The 25,628-nt window shown below is 41.4% G+C and overlaps 2 protein-coding genes across 8 annotated transcripts in view; both read right to left on the bottom strand.

Moving 5' to 3' along the window:
- l3mbtl1 (L3MBTL histone methyl-lysine binding protein 1) overlaps positions 1–7,043 on the bottom strand; it is an 82,510-nt gene extending 75,467 nt beyond the window's left edge. For 2 of the 6 annotated variants that reach the window (XM_048550212.2, XM_059652772.1), the window contains exons 1-3: positions 6,470–6,715; positions 1,901–2,071; positions 254–462 (exon numbers count right to left, since the gene is read on the bottom strand). In XM_048550212.2, coding sequence (XP_048406169.1) covers positions 254–462; positions 1,901–2,036 — 345 coding nt within the window. In that variant the 5' untranslated portion in view covers positions 2,037–2,071; positions 6,470–6,715. The other 4 variants (XM_048550211.2, XM_048550213.2, XM_048550214.2 and 1 more) reach the window with 4 other exon arrangements.
- A 4,693-nt stretch (positions 7,044–11,736) lies between these two features.
- On the bottom strand, positions 11,737–23,957 carry LOC125461463 (serine/arginine-rich splicing factor 6-like). Of its 2 annotated transcripts, none has more exons than XM_048550284.2 (6): positions 23,710–23,957; positions 21,434–21,594; positions 20,703–20,821; positions 20,407–20,609; positions 17,174–17,263; positions 11,737–12,949 (listed from the first exon to the last, which is right to left on the bottom strand). In XM_048550284.2, the coding sequence occupies exons 1-6, from the start codon at positions 23,814–23,816 to the stop codon at positions 12,577–12,579; spliced, it is 1,053 nt and encodes a 350-aa protein (XP_048406241.1). In that variant the 5' UTR covers positions 23,817–23,957; the 3' UTR covers positions 11,737–12,576. The 2 variants fall into 2 exon arrangements, with proteins under 2 accessions (XP_048406241.1, XP_048406242.1); XM_048550285.2 differs by lacking the exon at positions 23,710–23,957 and adding an exon at positions 23,020–23,191.
- Between the last annotated feature and the right edge of the window lie 1,671 nt (positions 23,958–25,628).

The raw sequence follows: 25,628 nt of genomic DNA, 5'->3' as shown, positions 1-25,628 counted from the left end.
CAGGCCCACATACCAACAAGACAACACGCAAAACCTGGGAGAGATATTACCGAGCAACAACATCTTCATGTGAGACATTGTCTCAAAAAAGGTCAAGAAAAAAGATCAGATGATTACCAGGAGAAAGGGAAAGTGTACTGTAACACAACATACCTCTACTTGCTTGACGGATTGTATCTATTATTTAGTATATTTTGTAAAAGAAGAAAAGAAAGAATATTTCATAATGTAGAGTTCAATCAGGAAAACTCACCTTCAAATTGCTCCCAGGTAAGGTAGCAATGCCATCTTTCCATTCCAAAACACTGACCATGTCACATTTGTGTGCTGCAGTAATCAGTGGACTAATTGCTGCAGTCACTGGCACAGTGCTGTTGGACTGTTCCCCTTCGAGTGGCAAAGAAGCACCTTGGTTTTCTCTGGAGAAATTCTGTGGTTTTCGATTATTCTCAGCTGCACTGACTGAATTTATATTTGGAAGAAAGTGAAGACAAACAAAACCTGACAATACATTTCATCAGTCTACAACAAACATGCATTCCTTGAGACCCTCAAACTTATAAGTGAAGGTGTGATAACTTTGACTGTTGTTATATTTATAGTGAGTAACACTAAATAATGCTTTCTTCATGACATAATCACTACTGTAATGTTGTTTAAAAGCAAACTAGAAAAATTCCAATTGGTAAGACAATACAATTTTAACCATGATATCTGGCAGCTAAAAGAATATTTGGTTTGGGTAATCAGAGATAACGGGAACTGCAGATGTCAGAGAACCCAAGATAACAAAGTGTGAAGCTGGACGAACACAGCAGGCCAAGCAGCATCTCAGGAGTAGAAAAGCTGATGTTTCGGGCCTTGACACTTCATCAGACCTCTAATGAAGGGTCTAGGCCCGAAACATCAGCTTTTGTGCTCCTGAGATGCTGCTTGGCCTGCTATGTTCGTCCAGCTTCACACTTCGTTATCTTGGTTTGGGTAATCAGTTTGCTTTGATCCAGATCTATTCAAATCATACTGAAAATGGAACTAGAACTGCAACGTTCATATTTCTTAATGCAGGAACTCAATCAGAATCTTCTTTCTACCTCGTAATCTATTTTTCTTCATTTATCCAGATGAGAATTTCTCCCAGTCACACAATGGATTCTGCCTGTACCAATGCGGAAATAATTTGCCCACAAAGCTACTCAAGTCTCCGTTTCCTATGTACATTACAATTTGAAGTCAACTGTTTCTCACCAAAATTCTCATAGGTTAAATAACCTACCTTTGTCTATTAAATACCAATTAAAGGTAATCTGAGATAACACAGTGTGGAGCTGAAGGAACACAGCAGGCCAGGCAGCATCAGCGGAGCAAGAAAGCTGTTGTTTTGGGTCGGGACCCTTCTTCAGAAAATTCCGACCTGAAACGTCAGCTTTCCTGTTCCTCTGATGCAGCCTGGCCTGCTGTGTTCCTCCAGCTCCACACTGTGTTATCTCAGACTCCAACATCTACAGTTCTTACTATCTCTAAAGATAATTTGATTATTCTTCCAATGACGTTTATACGATGTTCTTAATTTTAAAAAGGTATGCAAGTTTCAGAACTACAATACCAAATTCAGGCAAAGTATCATGCTGTGTATCAGTAAAATTTGTCTTCACATACAAAACATAGAAGTGAACTTGACTGCAACATATATAAACATTTATCCATTGAAAAATTATGTGATATGACTCGAATTTTAAGTTTGTTTGTCCATACTTGAATAGTTTTATTCTTAATTTTTTAACAGCTTGTCCAATTATGTTAGATGAGTTCAGCTTATGGCAGTTGATCAGTTATTGCCGAATGAAATTCAACTTTTAAATATATTCTCACGAATGTTCTTTGTTTTCTAACAGCACAATACCTGGAATAATGAAGGCTTTAGTTGACAGGCGATCATTTTGAGAAGGGCTGTTGCTGCTCACTACCTGTAGGCTGACATCCCTGGGTGCAGTCACACTACTAGGCAACAGGACCTCCAATCCCACTCTGCTATTCATTACAAAGGTGGCTCAGCAGTTGATTGCAACTGGGTCTGGAGTGAAGTTAGGAAAATTGAAAAGTCAGTCATGTTCAAAAGTCACAAATTAGGAATTAGTTGGTGTTTCATCTAACGCTTGCTCAGAATATTTGGTTTGTTCAGAACTTCACAAGTCATCATATCAGAAAATTTCAAGAGCTCCCAATTATGTCATACTCTGAGACATCTGTTCAGTTTTATAGTACATCTTTCTGGACAATCAAAATTAGTAAAACACAACAGTTCAAAAATGGGCTCAATTACCACTTGAAAGTGCTGGGAACAACCGACAAGCTGGCTGCATGTTGAGAGAGAAACAAAGTCATGATTGTGATCAGAGTCAGTACCTGCAATGTTGAGTTGAATCTTATCAGCTGTCAGAGGCCTGCTTTGACAGCGGATGGTCAGCGAATCTTGGGAAAGACACACGGGCAGCTGATGTAAGGCACTCCACCTCTAGCCGATCTTATCGCAGACAAATGAACAATGGCAGCAGCAAATCACCAATTAGTTCAATTTTCTAACCAATCATTGCCAAATTGAAGGCACCGCTGGGTTCAGGTAGAAGATCCATCCCTTGATCCTGGCAAAGTATGGCATATTCCTTTAAGTGACCTCCTGGAAACATGCTTGGGAACCAGCAAAACTTCCTATATTTAAACACCTGGAACTGGACGCCCAGCACTCAGTCAGTTTCTGCCACTAGGCAACAGTATGGCCACTGCAGTAAGAATCTGACAGCTGTGCCTGAGAAAAATTTTAAAAAGCTTGCAATTTCTCAAAGGGCTCCTCACGTCCCATGGAGCTACTGGCTGAACAGTGCTACATGCCCTTCTGTTGGTCCAGCTAAGGAACTGCTGCTGCCATCCCTAACTCGATAGTGCTCTCATGTACAGCCTCCTAATTCGCTACCACCATAATACCATGCAGGAGATTATTCGTGGATTAATGATCCCAAAATCTGAAAATCCTTAAGAAGTTTCAAGATTCTGCCTGCTTACTCCTGTCAGAAATTATAAATATGCTAATTTTATGAATGTGTGTATACGGAAGTACTCTTCTGTCAAAATGGTAGCCCCTGATTCAAGTCTCACTTTGGAGACCTGGGTTTGAATCCTCCCATGGTAGATGGTGGAAAATAAATTCAATAAAAATCTGGAATTAACAGTCTAATGATGACCATGAAGCTATTGTTGATTGCCAGGAAATAAAAATCTTGTTCACTGATGTCTTTTATGGACGGAAACTACTGTCCTTACCAGGAGGTCTGCCCTACATGTGACTCCAGAAACATGTTTGACCCTTAACTGCCCTCTGGGCAATTAGGGATGGGCAATAAATGATGGCCAGGCCAGTGTTGCCTCCACCCTGTGAATGATTTTTTTAAATTCCTTTCAACTACACTCGTTCCACCAGTCAAGTGAAACAGAGATTTACTTCTTCTGAGTTATTATGCTATTCCTTTCTCACCATAGAAATCAAATGCAAATTAAGTGATCAGTTTCCCGAACTGTTCAGTCCACAATCATGACACTGAGCTTCGATTGCTTGCCAATTTAATTTTCCATTCCATTCTCATTCCCTATCCTTGCACTTCTCCACGGTTTGAGTCAGTCATGGCTGGGAGATTAATAGTCTGGGATCAAGTTTCACCAAACAGTCATGCGCACATAATTCTAACTGACACTGAGTGCAGTATTGAGGAAGTGCTGATACATTGGAGGTACTATCTTTTGGATGAGACATTAAACCAAAGTCTTGCTTATACTCTCTGATGTATGCAAAAGATTTCTTGGCATCATTTTGAAAAATAGCAGGGAAGTTATCCTCAGTGTTCTGGTGAATATTTATTTCTGTCAACATCACTGGAACTAATTACCCGCTCACTATTATACTGTTATTTTTGGAAGCTTGCTGTATACAGATTAGCCATTATGCTTCATACTTTGCGACTGAGGATTGCTTAACTGGCTTAAAGTGCATTGGGATACCATGAGGTCATGAAAAGAACCATATAAATGAAAAGATTTATATGTGTGTCTCTTTATGTTTCTTTTCACCAACAATACACAATATAAATTTGAGGAACAGCACCTCATCTTTTTACTGTATAAAAAGCAGCCTTCTGACTATCTCACAATGAGTTTAACAATTTTAACAACTGCTTCAAGTTTGTCTGAGACAGCAGGTGTGATAATGGAGGATGCCTGCCTCAGCACCACCGCCACTGGAGGAACTGCGGACTAGTATTTGTATTGGAAGGATGTACAGATGCATTTCAAGCAGGATTCACTCCTGACATTTATCTCTGCCTTTTCTTTCCACCTGGGCCATAAACTCCTTCTTATGCCAGATTTACCATGTATCCCTCCTCCTCTCTTACCCTTTACCCATTAACACTGATCTTTTGTCTGTTCAACAGTCTCACTCTCAGTTTGTTTTACCTTGTCATTTCCATCAATTTTGCCATTTAATCACTCTACTCACTCTCCCTTTGCCTCCTTTCTTGGTCACCTGCAACATCATTTCCCCAACAACCAGCAAATTACATTATAGAGAATTGATAACAAAAAGTCCCAAGGTATTCCACAGGATTATAGTGCCAAGTCACGTAGGATCAGATGACCAATAGTGAGGACAAAAGGAGTCATTTTAAGGAGTTAACAAGAGCAGGGTAGAGAGATGAGGTAGCACGAGCACTGCTGCCTCACAGCACCAGGGACCTGGGTTCAATTCCAGGCTCGGGTGACTGTCTATGTGGGGCTTGCACATTGTCCCTGTGTTTGCATGGGTTTCCTCTGGGTGCTCCGGTTTCGTTGCACAGTCTAAAGGTGTGCAAGTGAGGTGGATTGGCGATGCTAAAATTGCCCATAGTGTTTAGGGAGGTGTCGATTAGGTGAGTTAAAGGGGATGGGTCTGGGTGGGATGCTCCGAGGTTCGATATGGACTTGTTGGACCGAAGGGCCTGTTTCCACACTGTAGGGATTCTATGAAGTAGGGAGAGTATTCTGCAGCTTGCAGCCTCACAAGTGAATGCACAACCTCCTAAGGTACAGTAATTGAAACTGTATTAAAACTCAGAATTATATGGCCAGAATTAGAAGAGCACAGATACCTCAGAATTTTGTTGGCCTGGTGGAAATTAAGGAACTAGGGAGACAGGAGGTCATGTAAGAATTTGAAAATAAAGAATTAAGCCTTGCTTGATCAGGAACCAATGCGATTCATAAGGAATTGGAGGCTTTTGCAAGACAAAAAGTTTGTAATAACATCAAGTTTACAAAGGGTAGAATGTGGGATATCAGCCAGTACTGCATTGAAACACTCAAGTCTAGAGGTAACAAAGACATGAATGAGGATTTTAGTAGCAAAGCAGTTGATGCAGGGACAAAGTTGGGTGATATTACGCTCTTAATTACACCACAAGCATTAAATCATCAGCTAATTTAAAATATTTCCAACATCTTCCAGTTGCAATAAAAGACGGTCAACCCAAATAGTAATGCTGTTTTTACCTCCACAGATACTGACTGAACTGTTGACGATTTCCAGTTTTTCAAAAAAAGTCAGATTTCCATTGTTGACAAGTCATGTTTTATTTCTCCCTCTTTTTCTATCCAACAAAATGGTATAACTATTTGCCTAAAAAGTAAATGCTTATCAATAACACTGCCCTATTTCATTATTTTATCACAGTTTTGTCTAGCTATCATGTCCATTTCTGTGAAGTAAACAAATCTTTGTTTTCCACTTTGCCGATTAGTTTATAATCAATTATTACGAGATTTAGTTGGCCACAAGGGAAATTTCAGAATTGCAATTGAGGCTTATAAATGTGTTCTGTTAAAATACAGCAATTTTAAAAAGTATTACAATAATTCAAGAAATTTAGTTAACCTTATTTGCTTAATCTGGTATATGTCGGTGTGAAGCCACATTACATTGCTCTATCGAATGAGATGATGTTCGACGTGCACTAAATCTCTTTTCCCTTTCGTTGTATAAATAATGCACGGGGCATGAATTAAGTTTAAAATATATTGCTTGTCATTATCAACGTGCACTTTATTTCCAGCGTACGATAAATAAATATTGCTGGACAAATCAAATATTTCTTCACCGGATTTCTGAAATTGAAGGCTAATTATTACTATTTTTGAATAAGTATATTTCACACCCTGCCTGAAATGATCCGAAAAGGCGGCTGAAAATAATTCTAGTTAAAGCAAAGACTAAACAGGTCATTAAATCACTGCAGTTTAAATGGCTTCAATCTTGCCATTCCTGTGAATGTGATCATGATAAATCAATTAACAGAATAGATCATGATATTCAGATTTACCTGAGCGGGGAATGTCACGTCCATTCATTTTTATTGACTAATAAATCCAAACACTAGGTTTTATTTCTTACCAAAATGGCGGAGCTGACAGCGAGCCAGAGAACAGAAGCCACAGCAAAATTCAGTGGGATACACTTAGATACATATGAACACCCTGAATTGAGATACTAGAGGTGGATCCACCGCCTCTGAGCCCCCGCTTGTCTTTCCCTAATGTACGCCTTTAATTCTAGGCAGAGATACAGTTAACTAGAAAGTTGCAATGAAAAAGGTATCAAATTCGCAAATTGCTACCGCACACACTGCGCGGCGCTTCTGAAGCGAATGTGTGCGGAGTTCCCATCGATTTCCTGACTCCCTCACGTAAATATACATGATATTTAGTTAAAAACTGACACCCGCGGTAAAAACAGAATGCAACTGAGAGGCAATGAATTAATTTGGCAGGAATATACCGAAATAGATGTTAACTAAAGGGTGACGCTATTTGCCCTCTTGGGATCTTGTCTTTTTTTGCCCCACTGAAGTCATTTACGATATTTTACTAATAGTGAAATAATTGGTTTTCTTACCAATACAATATTCACGCGTCTTAGCTGCGGGCTGAGGGATGAGATTGCGCATGTGCAATGCTCTCAGTACCTGTTACCCTCTTTCTGCAGATCCTCCAGTTTTTTGCATAATTTCTGGTACACTTAAGGGTTTCATCTTCATTCACCAACAGGGTTTTTTTTTAACTGTTTGTTTCCTTCTAATACTTTTTTTGATACTTCAGTCTATTTCTTAGAAGCATTAGAATTTTTCCAGTTCTCCCCTCTCCCCCCACCCATGCAGCATGGGCAGGAAATGTGGGAATATAGGGCAAAACATTTTTAAATTCAGAATCTCGATGTCAAGAACAATACTTTTGATTTCCTGCTTAAGGTTCAAATTGCAAGTTACAAATTTCACTAGTAGCTAGTGACTGACCTATTTCCATCACTTGCATCACATTCATGGTCTATTTCATCTCAATTCCACAGCTTCCCATTTTGCTATCTTTCCCCAAGGAACTAGGCAGCACCAAATCCTGATGTGAAAGTCAGAAAAATGATCTAGCAACAGTAAGTCACAGCTTGCTTTTCTCTGAGCCTTAATCAAACTCTGCTTTCACCATAATGTTCCTAAATACTCCAATGGGTGCCATTCTCTTCCCTTCATCCAAGCCAGTCAGGCATCAGCAAGCCACCAAACTCTGCATACTATGATGCTTGTATGCTCTTAGATCAACTTCTGACCTTCAAAACTTCAGTCAGGAGGTCAGACACACGACTTAAATGCTTCTCCCTGGTCACTCAGGTGATACTGCTGCAGTAGGTCAAGGGACATGTCTAAATCTAGTGCAGTGTTAGGTTAGTCCTGCAGGTCATGAACAACTAGTACATCAATCCTTTAATTCCTGTAAATCAATGTCTCCTACGATTAAACAAAAGGGGAGACTGAGTATGATGATAGTGAATGAAAGAGAAATTAGTGGCAGTGTAGGAGCAAAAGAGATAGTGGGGTGTCCCCAGTGAATATATGGGAAACATGGACAGCTGGAATAGTAGATACTGACAGAGCCCTTGATTGGCCATGCAATAATGAACACCGTAGTCCCTGAAATTTGGCGAGATGTGTGCAGTGGCAGAATTATAGCAAATGGTAGCCTTGTGAGCATAAGATGGCAAACAGAAGATGGTAGCAATTACTCTTATGGAGCACAGATCATTAACGTTTGTTCTGCAATGCTGTGCATTGTTTCACTTGGGCTATTGCAGCAAGTGCTGACTGCTACTTCTGTTCAGGCTGGCTGACTCTGGTGATGTAGGGTCTTTTAGAGCCAAAAACAAAAACTGCCTCCCTTTCCACCACTTCACCTCCAGATCCTCGACAGTGAACTAAGGAAAAGCAAACTTTTCAATCTGGACCACTTCCTCTGGGATTACAGTACAGGACCACAGTGTCACGATATACAACATCTGAAGTCTGGGTAGTAAATGAACACTTTCACTTCTTCCACCACAAGATGGCCACTGAAGAAACCACTTACATAATACAAAAAAAATGCATGAGAAAAGTCATCGTCCTTTATTACAGGCTGGAGTAACATGAGTCACATTCTTAAAAAAAAGCTAAAATCTGAGAAACTTCAGTCCATTGTTTTTTTTAAAGCCTTCAGCATCCACGTTTACAGTCCTTGCCTACAATTTTCTAATATGTGCAGGACACGGTTGACTTGTATTTTTCTGCCAAAGTGAACACTCCACCCAGATGCTAAACAACCAAATGCAATGAGAAGCTTCTGCAGGTTTTGCCGTCTGCTTGAAACTGCAAACATTCTTAGAAGTAAAATATCTTAGCAATTTCAAATCTATAATTTAATGACTGCAAAAAGAATAAAATGTTGTGTAATTATTATTGCTTTCTTTTGAACAGGTATTTTCCTTTGTAACTCAAAAGACATGGACGCATTTTAACAAGATGTAAAACATCATTAAATGCACACAGCTGTCAGCTGTCAACCTAACATGCAAGTTAGATTAGGTTTGGTTCCTGGAGTCTATCTCTAGAAAGACATGTGTTCTTCTCTTTCCACGAAGTTAAACTGCATTTTTTATAAAAAGAAAACTATCACACCATACACAAATTTTCACCTGTTTGAACTAATTGTTATTTAGCAAAAGTTGATATTTCAATGAACGTCTACACTTTTCAATAACTTCCAACCTTTGCGGAACAGCCAGAAAACCTTGTCTACTTGGATCATGAATAAATTCTTATTGTTTGAATTCTTTGAAGCATTCTGACCACACATCCGTTCTTGCAAGTCATTTTAGGACTAACTTTTGAATTTAAATTAGTACTTCCGATTTAGAAAAATTCCACATGACAATTGCAACTTAATATTACGAGCACAAAATAGACTCCATTAATTATCAAGAAAAAGTCATTATTTTAGCCATTTCATCAGAGCCAAATATCAGAGATCCCTCCTTGAGAGCAATAAAGGGTCAACATAGGTGGAATTTGATGTGGGCATCAGAGTGGACAGAGATGAGCTACAGCAAACATGTGAGGATGGCATAAGACAAACAGGTATGACATGACAGCAGATCTCCTGGCAGTAGCTACAAGCAGCAGCATTTAGAAAGTTTAGTGCAGTTTCAGTTTGAGAGCTTATTATAGTTGTACAGAGGGTACAGTCAGAAAAACTTTATTGTATCTGACTATCTACAACCTAACAAATACACTCAAAAAGCCTGGAGCAGATTGTTAATTTTTCTTCTTTACAAAAACTGACATCTTCCCTGTATTTTTCAATTTTTCTCACATGCTTAGGTAACTATTCCAAATACAAGTCTGCCACAAAGATCCACTTGCAGTTCCCAGTTGGTGCTGATAGCTAATCCAAATAGGGGGGAAAAAAAAATAATCATTTAGGAGCAAATCATATTCAATCTTGAACAAAAAAAAACATTTTCATGCATGTGTCCTTTTAGTATACGTTTTACCATCGAAATTAACTTCTTTCTAAGCCAGTGAAGGCAGCTGTCTACCTTGTTTATCACACATTTATAATGCACCCACAGGAAATGTGACTTCACCCAGGCAGCTGTGTAAATCCAAACATATTCACTGCTTACAAAAAGAAAGCAACATCTCACAATTCACACTTTGCAAATGCTTTGAATGACCATCCCAAAATCAAACAATTTCTCAATACCGTATCGATAAGAGCCAAATGCAGGAAAAGTGAGATTAAAATAGTTAGGTGGTAAGTTTTGGCTCACACAGACCTGATGGGCCAAAGGATCTTGTTCTGTGCTGTAGACCTCTGACTCCTCCAGCAATATGCCAAATGGAAGAGGGGTTTCCAGCATTAAGCCAAAAAATCTTGTTCAGTTACCCACAAAATTACCCTGCTACTTAGAATCAAAAGCTGGGTATCCTGCAGTAAGTGGCTGCCCAAAATTGTTGTACTATTAATGAGGCATTGGTCAAAATATGAAGTACACTGACCATTTGTTCAGATGAATACAACTGCAAACTGCCCCAAAAGACGCAGTTTAATCAGTGCTTCATGCACTCACCTATACACCCATTACTGACATTTGGCTAGTGTGCACGCCTTCACTGCAGCAATTTGGAAAACTTTTTCTTAAAGAATACTACATAAATATGCCATCACCCTACGAGAGATAGCCAAAAGCTCCTAAGATTCACCCCATCCAGACTTGGGCATATGACTGTCCCTTCCTTCTCAAAGGATCAACATTCTTGAACTCCTAACATAGCAGTAATATAGCTGCTTCTTTAGAGTTCAGTACTTCGACAGGGGCTTCAACTTTCTCAGGAAATGGAGGTACAGACAATATAAAACATTAACATTACCAGTAAAACCCAAATCCCAAGAATAAAATGGAAAAAACAAACTTAATTTTTGCAGAATCTTAAACAACTGAATTGTTTTTTGCTGTACACAGCAGCACATTGCTAGGTTGGAAATTGATGCTGCTAAAAACTTTTAAAATACAAAAATTCAAACCAGAGTTTTCCAAATTTTAGTACAAAACAAGGAGGCACAAATTTCTCTTAAAAACACAAGTTTTCCCTCCACTCTATAAATCACTTGTTGCCAACATAATTGCGAATTTCTGTTGTTAAGACTATTCATCCACTATGGAAAGAGAAATAATTAACGTTAGTCTGTGGCACTTTACTCCTCCTGTATAATAGATCTCTGCTCAGCAATGTATTGCTCTAACTGAGAAATTACAAATCAGTGCTTTATCAGAGAAAAGGAGAACTGATTTTTGCTTTCCCAAATGATGTTCACTTCTAAAGTGAAATATTAGATCAGTAGAAACATGGTGCTGTCTGCATATTTTATGCTACACCATCTTAGAACGGGGACATGGCTAGAAGATGGTCACATACCTATTCATGTGTGTTGAAAAAGACGTTAGTTGCAAACTATACAGTCTTTCTGGATCGTTGTGAAAAATGATGGCATTTATACCAGTTTCCAAAATATCATGCCTAAAATTCTTCAATTTTATTATATTGAAGTCAACTTTTGTACCTTAACTAGATACATGTAGTTATCCTTGCTTAGCAGTTAGAAAAACCTTAAATTTTAAAAAAGGACAATTATGCTTGTTCTGAGGTCTAGGCCTGAAACATCAGCTTTTGTGCTCCTGAGATGCTTGCTTGGCCTGCTGTGTTCATCCAGCTCCACACTTTATCTCTAATTATGCTTGTTTGGTAGCTTAAGACAAAATAATGAAGTTCTTGAGAAATAAAAAGGTCAAAAAAGTTGCAATAAAAATGCTTTATTGAAACCATGCATATTTCAAGTATGTTCTAGTGTAAAAAAAAACATGCATCTGTAAATGCTGATCTGCACAAAGATCAAAAACCTAAATTAGAATAGTTTACTTTTAGCATAGGGGGACAGTTACACAAATTCAATTGCAAATAATGTGTCCATTACAATATATTCAATGTTATCTAGAAAGGTCATTTCAGCCGACAAAACTCATCACGGCTGCACGTAAGCTTGACAAGATTACACTGTTAAATTGTATAGTTTAACTACACAGACACCAACCACTGAAGATTGGGAATCGTAAGCATGGCATTAGATACTTCAGGAAGTATTATACACAATTATAGCCTTACCACCTCCAAAAGAAGTACTTCTATGTCTGCCACACACAAGATCATGCCGGGGAGCCAAAAGTAGATAAATCAAACTTTTAGAGTTAACATTGCTCTTATTTTAAAATTAGAGTTTTGGCACTAAAATTAAGTGTAACTATCAGGATGTTTTATACAATTCTTCATGCACAATACTTTGTGCAATATCCCAGCAATAGAAAAAAAGTAGGAAATTAAAACCAAAGCTACCCTAAAATAGCACAATACACTTTGAAAAGGTTATCAATAGAAGAAAAAAAAAGCAACTGGCCTATTTGCACTTATTGCTCAGAGTAATTTAGAGGTTTATGTACAATAGCCCTATACTGTACTCTACACTAAAAAGAAAACCACCAGTTTGGAAAAAATCTGGAGTCCCAAGAGTTGTGTTTACATATACAGCTATTTTAAGAAAAAAACATCCAGCTCAAATTCAGCATTCATAAGCAGTTGCTTGCTAATCCTTAGAGCCAGATCTAGACCTGGATATTGATCTAGATCGGGACCTAGATGCTGATCTAGAACGAGAGTTGGATGGAGAGGCATTCACTGATCTTGGCTTTGAGTTAATTGGTGATGCAAGAAGAGGCGCTTCTCTTGATCTTGAGCGGGACTTTGAACGTGAACGAGACATTGATTGAGCATCTCCTTTACCATTTACTTGAGGTGATCTGGATCTGCTGTGTGACTCATTATTCAATTCAGATTTTGATTTGCTTGGAGATCGAGAACGAGAGCCCTTATCAGACATGACTTTGGAATTATCTCTTGATCTAGATTTCCTTTGTGGAGACTTTGACTTGGACCTCGAACGGCCCTTGCTCTGAGATCTGAAGTTAGAAATGCAAAGGAAAATTATTACTTAAATTTTGAAGTGCCCCCTTTCTTTTTGCATCATTATAAATTTAGCAAAACAGGCAGCAGCAAGAAATTGAGATAAAAATTCAACTTAAATTGAATATAAATGCATTAAAATCATTTTTAAAAAGTGTTTGTTCAGCAAATATATTTGGATCAGAAAGTGCTTCAGTTTGCTGAGCTACCTAATGTCTTGGCATTTGAACTATTTAGTTCCCCACTTGTCCTATCAAACCAGTAGGTCCCCAGCTAACTGCCACTCAACAGTGCTCAAATGAATCAGAGATAATGGGAACTGCAGATGCTGGAGAATCCAAAATAATAAAGTGTGAAGCTGGATGAACACAGCAGGCCAAGCAGCATCTCAGGAGCACAAGAGCTGATGTTTTGGGCCTAGACCATTCATCAGAGAGGGGGATGGGGTGAGGGTTCTGGAATAAATAGGGAGAGAGGGGGAGGCGGACCAAAGATGGAGAGAAAAGATGATAGGTGGAGAGGAGAGTATAGGTGGGGAGGGGATAGGTCAGTCCAGGGAAGACGGACAGGTCAAGAAGGTGGGATGAGGTTAGTAGGTAGGAAATGGAGGTGTGGGAGGAAGGGATGGTTGAGAGGAAGAACAGGTTAGGGAGGCAGAGAAAGGCTGGGCTGGTTTTGGGATGCAGTGGGGGGAGGGGAGATTTTGAAGCTGGTGAAGGCCACATTGATACCATTGGGCTGCAGGGTTCCCAAGCGGAATATGAGTTGCTGTTCCTGCAACCTTCAGGTGGCATCATTGTGGCACTGCAGGAGGCCCATGATGAACGTGTCATCTAAAGAAAGGGAGGGGGAGTTGAAATGGTTCGCGACTGGGAGGTGCAGTTGTTTATTGCGAACCGAGCGGAGGTGTTCTGCAAAGCGGTCCCCAAGCCTCCGCTTGGTTTCCCCAATGTAGAGGAAGCCACACCGGGTACAATGGATACAGGGTACCACATTGGCAGATGTGCAGGTGAACCTCTGCTTAATATAGAAAGTCATCTTGGGGCCTGGGATAGGGGTGAGGGAGGAGGTGTGGGGGCAAGTGTAGCCTTTCCTGCGGTTGCAGGGGAAGGTGCCGGGTGTGGTGGGGTTGGAGGGCAGTGTGGAGCAAACAAGGGAGTCACGGAGAGTGGGGTCTCTCCGGAAAGCAGACAGGGGTGGGGATGGAAAAATGTCTTGGGTGGTGGGGTCGGATTGTAGATGGCGGAAGTGTCGGAGGATGATGCGTTGTATCCAGAGGTTGGTGGGGTGGTGTGTGAGAACAAGGGGGATCTCTTTGTGCGGTTGTGGCGGGGGCGGGGTGTGAGGGATGTGTTGCGGGAAATGCGGGAGACGCAGTCAAGGGCGTTCTCGACCACTGTGGGGGGAAAAGTTGCGGTCCTTGAAGAACTTAGACATCTGGGATGTGCGGGAGTGGAATGCCTCATCCTGGGAGCAGATGCGGCGGAATTGGGAATAGGGGATGGAATTTTTGCAGGAGGGTGGGTGGGAGGAGTTGTATTCTAGGTAGCTGTGGGAGTCGGTGGGCTTGAGTTACAAGCTGGTTGCCTGAGATGGAGACTGAGAGGTCCAGGAAGGTAAGGGATGGCCCAGGTGAACTTGAGGTTAGGGTGGAAGGTGTTGGTGAAGTGAATGAACTGTTCGAGCTCCTCTTGGGAGCAAGAGGCGGCGCCGATACAGTCATCAATGTAATGGAGGAAGAGGTGGGGTTTGGGGCCTGTGTAGGTACGGAAGAGGGACTGTTCCACGTAACCTACAAAGAGGCAGGCATAGCTGGGGCCCATGCGGGTGCCCATGGCCACCTCTTTTGTCTGTAGGAAGTGGGAGGAATCAAAAGAGAAGTTGTTGAGGGTGAGGACAAGTTGCAGGAACAGCAACTCATATTCCGCTTGGGAACCCTGCAGCCCAATGGTATCAACGTGGACTTCAGAAGCTTCAAAATCTCCCCTTCCCCAACCACATCCCAAAACAGCCCAGTTTGTCCCCTCCCCCCACTGCATTCCAAAACCAGCCCAGCCTGTCTCTGCCTCCCTAACCTGTTCTTCCTCTCACCCATCCCTTCCTCCCACCCTAAGCCGCACCTCCATTTCCTACCTACTAACCTCATCCCACCTCCTTGACCTATCCGTCTTCCTTGGACTGACCTATTCCCTCCCTCCCTATCTTCTTTTCTCTCCATCTTCGGTCCGCCTCCCCCTCTCTCCCTATTTATTCCAGAACCCTCACTCCATCCCCCTCTCTGATGAAGGGTCTAGGCTCGAAACGTCAGCTCTTGTGCTCCTGAGATGCTGCTTGGCCTGCTGTGTTCATCCAGCTTCACACTTTATTACCAGTGCTCAAACGAATATTCACATACTATTTCCAGCTAATAGAGTTGTTCAGTCCTGAAAGCTACTCCCAACCTCACTGCTGCTGACCATTATGACGACAGAGACATGGTCCCTGAAGCACCTAACAAGTTACAGGATGAAAGAGAAAAATTAGGCAAAAACGTAATGCTTAAACATCACTTAATAGGTTCAACTCACAAATAGGACCGTGTTGGGTAAATGCAGAGACAAAAAAAACCCATCTGTAGCGGTGAATTACAGAAACAAGGTTATTTTCCTATTCATTTGTGAATGTATATCTTGTACCTGCAGAAATTTTAAATGAACCAATACACATCTTCTATGAAAACAGTAGTTAAATTCCTGAGTAAAATATCAACCGCTAATTGCCTGCATTGATTACTGAAGTTAACGAAGCAAATTAAAGAACAGGAGAACTAGATAGTAAAGGCAAGTAATTTGTTTTGTGGCAAACTTCAACAAAAATCTTGATGTCTATAGGAGTTGATGCAACATTTGAAACTAAGTAACACTTTTTCTGGGAATATAAAACTTCCTAAAGGAAGTCTGCATGCCTCAAATTCAAAAACAAATGCAATGACCATATCATGCATGAATACAACCCAACTTTTTAAAAAATAAATCATTAATCCTCGAGTCATTACCAAGTTAAAAATGTCTCGGCTCTCCCCAACAGCTAGCAAATTACAAACAGGGTCTTAAAACTGGCTAACCACAAAACTAACTCATCTCTCCACCCACTACAATCCAAAAAAGATTAAAAAATGGAATATTCACAAAGTTCAATATTAAATCAAGAGATATTGGACCCAAAACAATTCAATTCCAGCCTTGAGCAACTGTCTATGAAGTCTGTATAGGTTTTCTCTGGGTGCTCTGATTTCCTCCCACAGTCCAAAGATGCGCAGGTTATTTGGACTGGCCAAGGGAAATGCATGGTTACAGGGATAGGATAGAGGGTGTGGGCAAGTCTGCGTGGGATGCTCTTCAGAAAGTCAGTGTGCACTTGCTGGGCCAAACAGCTTGCTTCCACACAGTCAGGATGCTAGAAAATTTAGCAGTTCTGTCGAGAGAAAGCAGACCCATGCTGCCAGACCTGCTGAGTTTTTCCAGCAAATTCTGATGTTGTCCCAAAACATAATCATTGATTTAGGAATACAAGTCAATCCTAATGCACAACGCTCACCAATAAGCGCTGAACCACAGATTACAATTTCCCTCATGGACATCTACCTTAAGCAACAAATAAGATCTGAAGGTGTACTGATCCCAACAACATAAAACATGCTAAAACTGACAAATATGAAAGCAAATAAGACTAGGTTTGTTGGATTATCAGCCAAGTTGCCGGAGTTCAGATCACATGCAACATATCCACGCTACATTGGATTTATCAGAATTCTGCTCATTATTCAGTTATACACTGCTTTTACCGCATGCCATTATAGTAGACTACCTAAATATGCTTTTATCATAAAGCATTACAGTGTAGATGTTGGAAATCTGAAATTAAGAGAAAGTGCTCAAAATGTTCAACAGGTCTGGCAGCGTTTGAGAAGAGGAACAGTTGACGTTTCAGGTCATGACCTGGTTACTACAATACTAATGGCATTTCTTCCTTCACAGGAATTGCCAGATCTGCTGAATATTTCAGCACTTTTTAAAATTGTACCTGTCCACACTTAATATAATCAGAGAGATTTTTTTCATGAATTCGCTAGATATTGTGTACCTTCAGCAAACTTTATAATTTTGTGTAAAGTTACATAATACCATGCAGAATTTGCCTTCAAAGAAAGAAAATTCCAGCCATTCAATAAATTTACTTACCGAGAACGTGACCTGCTCTTTGATGCACTGCCAGACCGACTTTGACTGCTCCTACGACTTCTACTACGACGATGGCTTCGGGACCTAGATCTGTAAATTAAAATGTCATGAAAAAAAATGTGATAAGGCGGCAAACTAACTGGCATTTCTTTTTGTCAGTTATTATAGATTGAAATATGCACCTTAGTTCCAAGTTTATCAACAACCACAAATAGGAAGGACAGTGTGATTTGTAAAAATGATAAAGATACTTTTAAGATACACAGAGCAGCTTAACATCAAGATAAAAAGGTGACAACATGCTGTTGAAGCATCTGGATCTGACAACCAAAGTTTAATTTGTCCTCATATCACAGTTGGAGAAGACAACAATTGGCTTCAAGTGCCCCAAGATGCAGACAAGACCGTGACAGAGAAAGAGACGGACAGATACAGAAAGAAGCCATTTTGCACACAGTGTTCTTTCACAAACAGCAATTTGACAATAATGACATCATCTTTTTTGTATTGTTGGCTTGAGGGACAAATATTGAGCAAACTATTGGGGAGAATGCTCTTTCCAAGAGTGATACATGATCTTTCATTTCAAAGAGAAAAAGGCAAGGCTTTTGTTTAACAACTCATCTGAAGGACTGCACATAGACACTGGAATGTCAGCTTAATTTTGTACTGAAGTGGGGTTTCAACCAAAAACCTTTGGAATCAGAGACGAGGGTCCAATCACAAATGTTATCTACAACCACATGATCCAATGCCACATTGTTGAAGATTCTCAAAAGAATTCAGTCTCAGCTCCACAAGATTTAGTAGCAGCAGTCACACCCCTTAAGACTGAGGTCAAATCTCAACTTGACCTCAAATCTCGCAATCGAGCTCAGTGTGGTGCTGAGGGGCTGCTGCACAGATGCACGCCATATTTATCAAAGACACTAACAGACACTTGCGTGACTTTTAAGGTAAGCAAAAAAGTTAGGAAACACACAAGTCCTTAGACACCAAGCCAAAAACTTCCTTCAACCAAACATCAATTAAGCAGGATTTCCTGGTCATTAAACTCACCTGGAATAATGAGGTACGTAAATTGGCTGTAATATTACTCTACAAGATGCCGAAACTGTGAAACACGCAAATGAATATAACTTCCTTCTTTCCATCAGTCCATGTTCACATCCTTTCAACTTTATTCCTATCCTACAATAGTTAGATAGCCACGGCAAATTAACATGACCATCTTGGGTGGCTGAAGCATTACGAACTGTAACAGGGGACTCTAGAGTCATAGAGTTACACACCACAGACACAGGCACTTTGGTCCATCTCATCTGCACTGACAAGATATCCTAAACTGATCTCGACTCATTTGCCAGCATTTGGCCTGTATCCCTCGAAACCCTTCCTATTCACGAACAAATCCAGATGCCTTTTAAAAATGTTGTAATCGTACCCATATCCACCACATCCTCTGGCAGCTCATTCCAAACACACACAGAACCCTCTGCGTGAAAACAGTGCTCCTCAGGACCCTTTAAAATCTTTCCCCCTCACTTAAACTTATGCCCTCTAGTCTTGGACTCCCCTAGCCTGGGGAAAGACTGTGGCTATTCACCCTATTGATGCTCTTTTTGATTTTATGAACCTTTATAAAAGATCAATTCTCAACCTCCAAAGCTCCAGGGAATAAAGCCCCAGCCTACTCAGCTCTCTTGATAACTCAAATTCTCCAAGCCTGGCAACACCCTTGTAAATCTTTTATGCACTCTCTCTAGCTCCCATGTCCGGCTGCGGCAGCAGAACAAACATGAGCCAAGTCCCAGAGTAATGACATTGAACAAGCATTGTCTGGGCTGAGTCCCGGAACGTCACATGGAGAAGTGAATCCTGGCACAGTTTGACTCACCTTGCTGCTGCGGAGTACTGGTGAGCAGCAGTTTGGAGGCTGGAGCAATGCAGGACAGCCGTTGGACTTGCACCTGGCGCCACGTGCTGAGCTACTGTTGTTTGAAATTCTTGCCTGACTGCAATGTAAATCCTTTTCACAATGCTATAGCTACATTTCTAACTCATTCCCCAGATACTGTAAGTAATACTACATCTTTCGTCTTAATCCTCTTTTGTAATAACAACATTTTTTTAAACTCTAAAATTTGTACCTAGGGTACTTGTACCTAAGATAGTGCCATTAAAAGGTAGCCATTGTAAAAACTTTTCACTGTGCTCCTCTACTAGGGTAGAGGTTACAATAAAGGATGTTCTATTCTAGTTGAGCAACATCTTTCCTAGTAAATGTTCTAAGCAGTTTTCTTGATGTTAGGGAAAATCTTTAATACTGTTGTGACTCCAAATGCACGACCCTTACTTACATACCCACATCAGCCCTCTTCTTCAGTTTCTGAATGCTCTAACAGACCCCTCACTAGCATTTCTTTACACCAATGCCTGTGAATAGTTCTTCAGAATTTATCTCTGCACTTCCTAGTTACTTCATTTAGCAGATACATCTTCCCAAAACTAAGTGACAGCTCGTCCTGAATTTTAGCAAGGACCACTCTTGCCGCTGCAGTTCAACCTTTATTATTTAACAGATGGGAGTTTGGCACAAGCGACTGGTTACTGACTTCACATGTTTCCCATTCCTTGATCCGTAAGATATCTGTCAATTAATCTTGCTAAGGAAAGTTGCTTGATACCAAGTGCCGCATTCAGTTCATTCGCTGCAATGACTTGGTCCTATACCTGCTATCAGAAGTAAAATTTTCAACTAGCATATTCCTAACTTCTTAAATACTTTTAAACCCATTAGCCCGAGACATTTCTCCCCACCTTCTAACGGACGTGATATCTTGCCTCTGCCTCAAACCACCTTCAACACCAGGGAGTATAAAGAAAACAAAGGTTGGAGATTAAAAACAATTCACGTCAAAATCATATGGAAAAAAAACTGTCTGCAGACCAGAACCCATCGTCAGAACTCAAAGCAACATTAACTGGTGTTTTTCTTTTATAGTTGCTAATATTTCCACAATTATGTTTTTATTCACAACTCCCATGTCTAATTCTGCATTAAATCACATTATGTGTACAATGTCTCCAGGATATTATAGACTTACTGCCATAAATGCAATAACTAAAATTTCCAAATAGCAAACCAATTAAAGATGCAATCACTAACTTTATTGCAAGATCCTAATCAACTAAATACTTCTTAGCTAACATGCACTGAAAACAGCACTCACCGCGATCGACTACCAGAAGAGGAGCGTCGATTACGGGGGCGGTCTTCAACCAATCGAATCTTTCTTGCATTGATTTCAGTGCCATCCAACTTATCCAAAGCTCGTTTCATATCAGAGTATGATCTAAATTCAATGACTCCTTCATTCATACGCTGCTTATGAGCGTCTGCATAGGTCACTTCTCCTGCTTGTCTCATGAAATCCTTCAAAAGTGAAAGTAAATTTAAAAATGCAAATAAGAAAGAAACTGCAATTTCAATGTTACTGAAAAATTTGTACGCAGTCCCAATGCTTACTTTTAGGTCTTGCCAGCTGCAACGGCTTGAAAGATTTTCAACGATCAGTCTGAACTCTGTACGGACAGGTGGCCCATATTTCTCCCTTCCGTTCCTTCGATATCCATAACCACCACTGCCTTAAGAAGTTTAACAAAGAGTCAGTGAGCACTTAACTTACAATAAATCTGCAATATTTTACAGGAAAATAAAAACAGATTAGACTATAAAGTAAACTCAAATTAATTATTAATTTCAGAGATTTTGCATTTACACTAAATGCTACAATTATGTTACCATGCATGTCTGCATTTATTTTGCCAAATATTAAAACTAGATATTACATCATGTACTTACATTCTAGCAGATTTTAGAAGTTTGGTACAACACACATATGGTAACAGGCACCTAGTTCAGATTAACCAGTAATGTCTAACCCTTGGCATCCTCATCACCCAGGGTCTAATGGCAAAGGCAGCTGTCGTCATGGCTTCCATTAGGTCAGCCAAACGCCAAAGGCTACATATTGTAAGGTAAAGCCAAGGTCAATCGGAACGGGCAGACATCTTAGCCTCACTGGATTCTTTTAATTAAAAGATCAAGGTCTTGTTAACAAGGTTTGGATGAACACTTACATAATTTAAACAATGTTATATAATTTAAAACAATAAAAATGCCATTAGAAATATTTAAAAGCAAATACAAAAAAGTTAAATGCAAGAATATATTAAGCAAGATATTAAACCACTCACTGCGACCTCCACCACCACCATAACCACCGCCATAACTTCCATCACGACGTGGTCCTCTTGCATGCTCCACAATTATGCGCTCGCCACAAAGTTCTTTCCCATTCAGTTCATAGACTGCATCATCTGCATCACGTGCATCTTCAAACTCAACAAACCCATAGCTGAAAAGAATCAATTAGAACATTATGAAATACTCTTTGCATGGCTCACATGATGAACATCTTGCAACTAGGTTATTTGGTAGATATCCTCCAGCAATTATTGCACCCTCAAAGTGGACTATCGTTGATAGTTCAAAGGTTTCTGCAAGTCAATTCAAAATGTGGAGAATTAATAAACCAAAGAGGATGCAAGTGCAAGTGCTTCTAAATGTAACTACAGCAAATTGTGTTTTAACCGGCACCCTTGATAAATCAGCAAGAATTATATACCTGAATTACCAGAGGTTTACCATGTTACTGTCATCTCAGTGATGTTCGAGTAGTCAGTTGAAGGTGCGAAGACTATATGGTGTTAAGTTTAACTTAAGGCAAAGTTGCAAGATTAAGTGATTAATGCTGTAAAAAGTGATATACATACAAACACACACACACCCCTTGCACTACATTTCAAATATTTAGGAGCGTGCTTTTACATTGATTTCATGGACCTCTTGATTAATCAGCATACTTGATTAACCAATACACTCCTGGTCCTCTAGCTGCCAGTTAACAAAACATTTGTTGTAGAACTTAAAAATAAATCAGTGGATCAATGCTAACAAGTGAAAAATGAGATTGTACAGATTTTGACACAATAGTCTCTCTGTTTCTATGATATTCCAACCCTGACTGCTGTGGAGAAGTCCAACAAGTTAAATGAAATTCTTAACATTGACAGCAATTTCCTCTCGGAATTATTGGTCAGTGGCAAATCATTAAGTCCTTTATCCTGAAAATTCTTCAAACCCTAATATGTTTCAAATATCCACCGCCCTTTTGAAATATGAATTCTTTCACTATCATCTGATAGGAAATTTCATGTTCCAACACTGTAGATCAATTTCAACCAGACATTCCTTTGTTATTTCACCAACTAGTAACTAACTTCAACTCAGTTCCCTCTAATTATGGAGGCAAAACAAAAATCCCTTTTCATTATAGGGTCATTCAGCCAGGAAACAGACCATTCTGTCCAGCCAGTTTAGGCCAAACATAATCCCAAAGTAAACAGGTCCCACCAGCCTGCTCCTGGCCCATATTCCTCCAGACCATTCCTATTCATGGACTTATCCAAATGCCTTTTAAGTGCTGGAATTGTACACAGTTCCTCAAGAAGCTCATTACACACACGAACCATCCACCTTCTGTGTTAATAAAATGCGTCTCAAGTCTTCAAAGGCCTCATTTGGAACAAACGACAATTCTGATGTTAAGCGCTACCTTACTTTTTCTGCATTTCGGATCCAAAACTGTAAGTTTAAAATTCCTGCAGTTCTGCCCAATCACTTTCATAACCACAGCTTTTGCGACAGCCGGTCAAATACTACCACACAGCAAGTGATTCTGCAAGAATTTAAAAGGGCACAATTTGCAGAAGGAAAGCACCTGGGCAGTCGTGTTAAAACGCGAATAGAGTGTGGAAAAGCGACAGGTCGACGACGGAATGTTGTTATGATTGGCCGAATCCACGTGGACAGCATGAACTAACTATTAAAGGCGAGATTTTGACAAATGGGCATTTGTCGGCGGCGAGGGCGAGAGGATGGCGTGAAGTCGAGCGTATAAACAAAGAAACCGCCTCACGTTTTGGAAGAGCGGACTGAGCAGAGGGAGGAAGGTGGTCCCTGGTGTGACATTTGCACGGGAAATGCATCGAGCGGAATGTGGAAAAGTAAAGCTAACGCAAGGCGCTCGGCGGTGAAGGCAAGAGGGAGAGAAATCAAATAAAAACAAAGTATATGGGGGGGCCGAGAATGACTAAATAAAGGTGTACCCTTTCGCGTTTGGAGCCACTTCTCTCCCGCCCTGGCCTCGCTTCACCCTCCCCTCTCCCAGCCGCCATTTTATCCCAATCCACGCGGCACCCCCTTCCCCCAACGCCGCTCAAAGGGGAGGGGGTGAAAATGGAGGCGGCATTCCCACAATCGCCGAGGTGATGGGGAGTGAGGCAGTAAACTTCCAGCGATAGCGGTAAGGGGAAGAGAGAAAAGGGCGGTGAGAAGAGAGGGGGAAAGTGGGGCCCCTCGGCTCCTATCACAACCTCGTCAGCACCCGCCGCCGCCGCGCGTCCCTCACCCATTCTTCAGGTCCACCTCCAGCAGCCTGCCGTAACCCCTGAAAAACCTCTCCAGGTCCTTCTCACGAACTTGGTAACTCAACCTCCCGACGTAAACACGCGGCATCTTCCCTTTCTATTTATTTATTATTTCTCTTCCCCGCCCCCCACCCCGGGCTCGCGCTTTCTCCCTCACTCCGATCGACCCGCCGCTTTATTTCTTTGTGCTTCTCGGGTGATGTGGTACACCAGTCAGCGTTCCCCTCTATCTCTGCACTCCCATCCTCGGGGAGAAACTCGCCGGGTACGTCACCGGGACTTGCCATCCAGCTCACACCTGTCGTCATCACTGCACGCTCTGCCTTCTGGGTATTGTAGTTCGTTTTGTGAAAGAGTTTGAGACAGTAGGAACTGTAGATGCTGGAGAATCTGAAATAACAAGGTGTAGAGCTGGATGAACGCTGCAGGCCAAGCAGCACCTTTCCCTGAAGAAGGGTCCAGACCCGAGGCGTCAGCTTTCCTGCACCTCTGACACATCTCTCTCCTTCCTGGACCCCTCTATCTCCAGCTCTGGAAACCGATATCCATTTTAAGCCTACCGACTCCCACAACTATCTAGAATATTCCTCCTCTCACCTCCCTGTTAAAAGGCCATACCCTATTCCCAATTCCTTTGCCTCCACGCATCTGTTCCCGGATGAGGCATTCCATCCCGAACATCCCAGATGCCCTTTTTTTCCCCAAGAACCACAACTTCCCCTCCACAGTGGTCGAAAATGCCCTCAACCGTGTCTCCCACATTTCCTGCAACTCATCCCTCACATCCCCTATCCGCAATAATAACCAAAACAGAATCCCCCTCGTCCTCACGTACCACCCCACCAACCTCCAAATCCATTGCATCATCTTCTGACATTGTGATGCCACCCAAAGGTTGCAGGAACAGCAACTCATATTCGACTTGGGAAGCCTGCAACCCAATGGTATCAATGTGGACTTCACAAGCTTCAAAATCTCCCCTTCCCCCACTGCATCCCAAAACCAGCCCAGCTCATCCCTGCCTCCCTAACTTGTTCTTCCTCTCACCTATCCCCTCCTCCCACCTCAAGCTGCACCTCCATTTCTCACCTACTAACCTCATCCCACCTCCTTGACCTGTCCGTCTTCCCTGGACTGACCTATCCCCTCCCTACTTCCCCACCTATACTCTCCTCTCCACCTATCTTCTTTTCTCTCTCTCTCCCGATTTATTTCAGAACCCTCTCCCCATCCCCCTCTCTGATGAAGGGTCTAGGCCTGAAACGTCAGCTTTTGTGTTCCTGAGATGCTGCTTGGTGTTCATCCAGCTTCACACTTTGTTATCTTGGAGGCTTGGGGACCGCTTTGCAGAACACCACTCAGTTCGCAACAAACAACTACACGTCCCAGTCATGAACCATTCCAACTCTTCTTCCCCCCCACCCCCCAGATCCTTGGACAACATGTCCATCCTGGGTCTCCCGCTTGACGCAATGACACCACCTGAAATATGCAGGAACAGCATCTCATTTCGCCTGGGAACCCTGCAGCCCAATGGTATCAATGTGGACTTCACAAGCTTCAAAATCTCCCCTCACCCGACCGCATCCCAAAACCAGCCCAGCTAGTCCCTGCCTCCCTAACCAAGCCCCACCCTCCTCTCCTACCCACTAACCTCATCTTGCCTCCTTGACCTGTCTGTCCTCCCTGGACCAACCTAGCCCCTCCCTAACTCCCCACCTACATTCATCTTCACTGGCTCTAACCCCGCCTCTTTGACCTGTCTGTCTCCTCTCACCCTATCTTTTTCTTTATCCATTTTCTATCCACCTTCCCCTGCCCTCCCCATTTATTTCTGAATCCCCTTCCCCTCCCCCATTTCTGAAGAAGGATCTTTGACCTGAAATGTCAAACATTCCTG

Source organism: Stegostoma tigrinum, chromosome 19 (assembly GCF_030684315.1).
Source record: "Stegostoma tigrinum isolate sSteTig4 chromosome 19, sSteTig4.hap1, whole genome shotgun sequence".
Classification (NCBI taxonomy): domain Eukaryota; kingdom Metazoa; phylum Chordata; class Chondrichthyes; order Orectolobiformes; family Stegostomatidae; genus Stegostoma; species Stegostoma tigrinum.
This window is presented reverse-complemented; position numbering and strand designations above follow the sequence as displayed.

What these genes read in the sequence shown, in the direction of transcription:
- LOC125461463 (XM_048550284.2), bottom strand. Translation starts at nt 23,816, where the DNA reads ATGCCGCGTGTTTACGTCGGGAGGTTGAGTTACCAAGTTCGTGAGAAG. An exon ending in GAGGTGGACCTGAAGAATGG is followed by an intron (nt 21,595 to 23,709) that starts GTGAGGGACGCG and finishes GATTCTTTTCAG; the next exon opens with CTATGGGTTTGTTGAGTTTG. An exon ending in TCTTCTGGTAGTCGATCGCG is followed by an intron (nt 17,264 to 20,406) that starts GTGAGTGCTGTT and finishes TTTAATTTACAG; the next exon opens with ATCTAGGTCCCGAAGCCATC.